The 4543-nt window shown below is 47.9% G+C and overlaps 1 protein-coding gene across 3 annotated transcripts in view; it reads left to right on the forward strand.

Annotated features, from left to right (window-relative positions):
• The first annotated feature begins 1801 nt into the window (after positions 1-1801).
• Positions 1802-4543, forward strand: part of FOXM1 (forkhead box M1) — an 8564-nt gene continuing 5822 nt past the window's right edge. For 2 of the 3 annotated variants that reach the window (XM_006035118.3, XM_025191300.1), the window contains exons 1-3: positions 1802-1951; positions 2521-2727; positions 3164-3292. In XM_006035118.3, coding sequence (XP_006035180.1) covers positions 1811-1951; positions 2521-2727; positions 3164-3292 — 477 coding nt within the window. In that variant the 5' untranslated portion in view covers positions 1802-1810. Of the gene's footprint in view, positions 1952-2520; positions 2728-3163; positions 3293-3938; positions 3984-4543 lie in introns of all 3 variants that reach the window. The other variant, XM_006035117.3, reaches the window with a different exon arrangement.

A 4543-nucleotide genomic window follows, 5' to 3' on the forward strand; every position in this document is an offset into this window, starting at 1 on the left:
GCTCTGCTCGGCCTGCGGCGGGCGGGGGTGGTACGGGGAAGCTCCTGGCCGCGCTTGGGGGCAGGAGTTCCGGGCCTAAGTGCCGGAGTCTTGGTGGTCTGCTTCCCCCCGGGGCTTGTCGGGGCTGGCGGCACAGGCTGGGCGCTCCAGACAAGCTGGGCTTCAGGCTTGCTAGGAGATGTGGGGCTGGAGCCAGGTGGGGAGCTGGGCACTTGACATCACTCCATTTTAGTCTAGAGAAGAGGGGACTTCATAGCAGCCTTCAACTACCTGAAGGGGGGTTGGAAAGGGGCTGGAGCTGGACTGTTCTCAGTGGTGACAGAACGAGGAGCAATAGTCTCAAGTTGCAGCAAGGGAAGTTTAGGTTGGATATTAGGAAGAACGTTCTCACTAGGTGGGTAGTAAACACTGAAGCAGGTTACCCAGAGAGGTGGTGGAAGCTCCATCCTTGGAGGTTTTCCAAACCTGGCTAGATAAAGCTGTGTCTGGGATGATCTAGTTGGGGATGGTCCTGCTTTTAAGCAGGGGTTGGACTAGATGACTCCTGAGGTCCCTTCCTGCCCTAATTTTCTATGATTCTATGAAATGCATGGCTAGAGATACCAGGAAAGGGAGATCTCTGTTGCTTTTGGACTGGCAGCTGCGGCTTCTTCCTTGCTACCCCTTGTGAAGAAACTTGGTCCGTGCCACACCAGGGATGGAGGTTATATTTTCTCAGCTTGGACTTGAATGGCCATTTGGGCTTCTTCCCCATGGGGTTACCTCAACCACTGCCTGCTGACAAATACACTCTTCTAACAAAAAGAAGTCTCTGTCTCACGTGTGTGCTGGTAGATAAACTCCCACATGTGCAAATGTGCCTCAGTACAGGTGCTCCACAGTCTGTAGGTAGTAGCTTTGCTGCTGCATGTGGCTCTTAGACTAAGGAAAATAAATGTGTTCACTTTTTGCTACTGCTGTTCAGGGCCCTTGCAGACAGCCAGACTTTAGTGCTCTTGAGAATCCCATCAACCTGGGGCAGATGCTGCAGGTTGGCAAAGTTGTGAGCAGCAGGCAATGGAGTTGCTTACATGGAGAAATGAAGTTTGGGAAGGATCAAGTGGGATGTTTTCACCTCCTTCAGAATGGTCAAGAGCCCCTGGCAGACAGGTAGAATAGCAACCACTTTCAGCAGTTTGAGAAAGAAAGTTGAAAAGACCTTCTTCCTTTTCCAGACATTAGGGGATGGAGGAGATGGAACAGTTCACATGGAACAGTTACAATTTGGGATGTTTGTGAGCTAGAACCTGAGGAAAGAGGTGGTGCTCAAGTAATTGCAAGAGGTCAAACTAGAGTAGGAAGGCCAGCACCCTTCTCCCTCCACCACGTGCATCCCTGCCAGGAGCTGAACTCATTAAGGTCCTTCCCAGGCTTCTGCTGGTAGAGTGCACGTCTTTATTTCTCATGGCCTCTGTTGCTAAGTTTAGTCCTCTGGCTAGTACATGCCTGAATTTCTTTTTGTTAAGAGTTGCTTTCAGCAGAAACTCATTTTAGTTCAAGGAACAGGGTGGGAGGAGGGATTCCAATTAAAGCTAGCTTTTTAGGCTTGAAGCTACAAATTGGGAGTAGGGCCCATCCACAATTAAACCAGAAACTCTGGCTACTTCCACAAGGTTGCTTAGCTTTGTAGTGCTATTGTGTACCCATGTCATAAGGGGGCACTGAAGATACCTTTGAGGTTCCTGGTTGGGGTGTCCTTCAAGGCATCTGAGATGTGTTTGCAGATAAGTGAGCAATGCTCTGGGTCGATTTCTCTGCAGGCAGTGGAGAGATGACAAGCTGCGCATTGGATAACAGCCTAACTAACATCCAGTGGCTGGGAAGGATGAGCTCTGATGGCCTGAGTCCTTCCACTGTGAAACAAGAGATGGAGAAAGAGAACCAGACCCCTGTACAGGTGGAGGGAATCAAGGTAAGAAGCACTCTAGGGATGAAAGGAGTAGAGCATAAGATAGAGGAAACCTCTGGAGAGGGGAAGGAGCTGGGATACACAGGTGAGAAACCTTGGAGGCGACAGACATAACACAAGCCTTTTCCCCATGGAAGGAGGGTGGTTAATCTGGTGAAAAGAAACCTGAGGGGGAATTTGATAACAATCTTCAAATACAAAGAATAAGTTGCTTATAAAGAAGACGGAGACTCTATCCACTGGGAACAGGACAATAAGTAGTGGTCTTCAATTACAAGATGGGAAATCTAGGTTAGAAAGTTCATCCTAATAACCAATCTAGGCAAGTTAAACTGGAAAAGATTATTTGAAAAGGTTTTGGAATCTCCTTCATTGGAAGCTTTTAAGCATGTTAGACAAATACTTGGATGAGGCATTTTAGATAGGGATGCTCCTATCTTGAACAAGGGTTTAGACTAAATGACCTCCTGTAGTCCCTTCCAGCTCTATTTTTCTGCAATTCAATGTGGAGCTGTGCAGCAGGCTTCAAATTCCTTAACTTGCAACTATCACTGTGTCCTTTTCTCTCCCAGATAGAGGAGGATTCTAGTGCTGTTGCTTCAACCTCCACTTCCTCATGGCAGGACTCAATATCAGAACGGCCCCCCTATTCCTACATGGCCATGATCCAGTTTGCCATCAACAGCACTGAGAAGAAACGTATGACCCTGAAAGACATCTACACTTGGATTGAGGATCACTTCCCTTACTTCAAGCATGTAGCCAAGCCAGGCTGGAAGGTAATATGCTGTCCAGCAGTCATGTCCACTTGTGCGGGTGAGGTCAGATAACAGGGTGACTGTAGTGGGACTGTTGGATGCAAATAGAAAAACAATTACCCAGTCAAAAAGCATCAACCTGTGAAACAGGATAGAAAATAGTTTTATAAAGTGCCACCTTCTATTCCTGACATTCCCTTTTCCGTTACAACCTCTCCACCATTCTCTTTCCTGCTCTAGCCAGGCAGGGGAGAGGATAACTGATCACTAGGCTGGGAGCTGGGCTCCTAAATGTGAGGGGAGCAAGCAGCTTTTGTGATTAAGACGACCAAACATATGGTAAATAAATTGGATCAAAGTCTGCCATGGGCAGAGCTTCGCTCCCTGGACTGTAGTGTCTGAGGATGTTAGTTGCACTCTGTAATCAAAAGCCCTAAGATGTCTTGTATCTTTCCAGAATTCTATCCGACACAACCTATCCCTTCATGATATGTTTGTCCGTGAGACGTCTGCTAATGGTAAAATCTCCTTCTGGACTATACACCCTGATGCCAATCGCTATCTCACGTTGGACCAGGTGTTTAAGGTGAGTGCCTCCTGTGAAGGGAACAGGATGGCTTTCCTGATTCCTGAACTCCAGGATGTTTGGCTGCAGCTGACTTTAGCGGGGAGGTGAAGCTGCTTTGACGTATGGCCTGTGTTTTTAGAGCTTCAACTAAGTCATTTAACTTGAGAAATGGTGGGTTCCTTATTTGAAGTAGGAGGCATTTTGTTTTGGTCAGGAGTGACGTGCTGGAGCATGTTGGAAGCAAGGCTCCACTGGGCACTGTGCCAGCCTTGGCACGTGAATCCTGAAGGAGGTCAAGCTATTGGCCGTACACTTTCCGAGAGCCAGAGGCAAGTTCCCAGTGCAGACTTGCATTACCTACAGTGGGACTCGAACTATTTCTTCCTGCAGTTCCTAATTCTGACTGGGGACGGGGCAGAATTTCCTTCTGTCTGGGAGCTGTAGAACAGCATCATCCTGTGAAAGAAATGGAGAGAGCTTCCCTTTTATAATGCTATCTCAGAATAGGTGTGGTGAATTCTTCCCATGTTCTATGTGGTAGATGGGCATGTTCAGTGGTTAGTTGCTCAAACATGGGAACCAGGTTAAATGTCGCAGTTGTTTTCCCCCTTTGGTTGGTAACATCCTCTTATTTTTCTCCTTCCTGATGCCTTGCTGCCACCAGCCACTGGATGCGGGGTCACCAACGTCGCCTGAGCACTCTGAATCAGTAAGACTTTCCCTCTGGCTCGGGGCTTGAGCTGCTTTACCTCCTGCCAGTCACTGCAGAAAAAGGACAGGATAGCTGGGAGGGGGAACAGGTCACCCTTCACGAGGACAGGAGGCATGCCTACAGCCTGGCATAACTGAGGGCGAGTTTTCTAACTGCCTGCAGAAAATGCAGACCTAATAATTATGGATGCAAGTTTGCAGCAGCATGGGCATCTCTCTGGGGACTTCTTGGAACTTACAGCTGAAGAACTGACCTGAAGTTCATCTCCAGAGAACACAGCCCAGCCACCAGTTTCAGGAACAAACCTGGTCTCCTTAGTTACCAGCTTTACTCCTTTTTGGGGGTGCAGCTCCAGGAAGAGTAAAATCTGTGCATTCCCTTTCTCCTTCTGAATCCTGGTAGCAGTCTGGCACTTAGCAACAAACTTCCATCCTGCCAACTCCTTCGATTAGCTTAATGATATTGGATATGCAGGAAGCTAACTGGAGATGCCTCCATCTTCTTTCCAAACCTATGCTTCTTTTCACCTGCTTTTTAAACTAAGTCCTCTTTCCCCC

The sequence above is a fragment of the Alligator sinensis genome, unplaced genomic scaffold (assembly GCF_000455745.1).
Source record: "Alligator sinensis unplaced genomic scaffold, ASM45574v1 scaffold1386_1, whole genome shotgun sequence".
Taxonomy (NCBI): Eukaryota; Metazoa; Chordata; order Crocodylia; family Alligatoridae; genus Alligator; species Alligator sinensis.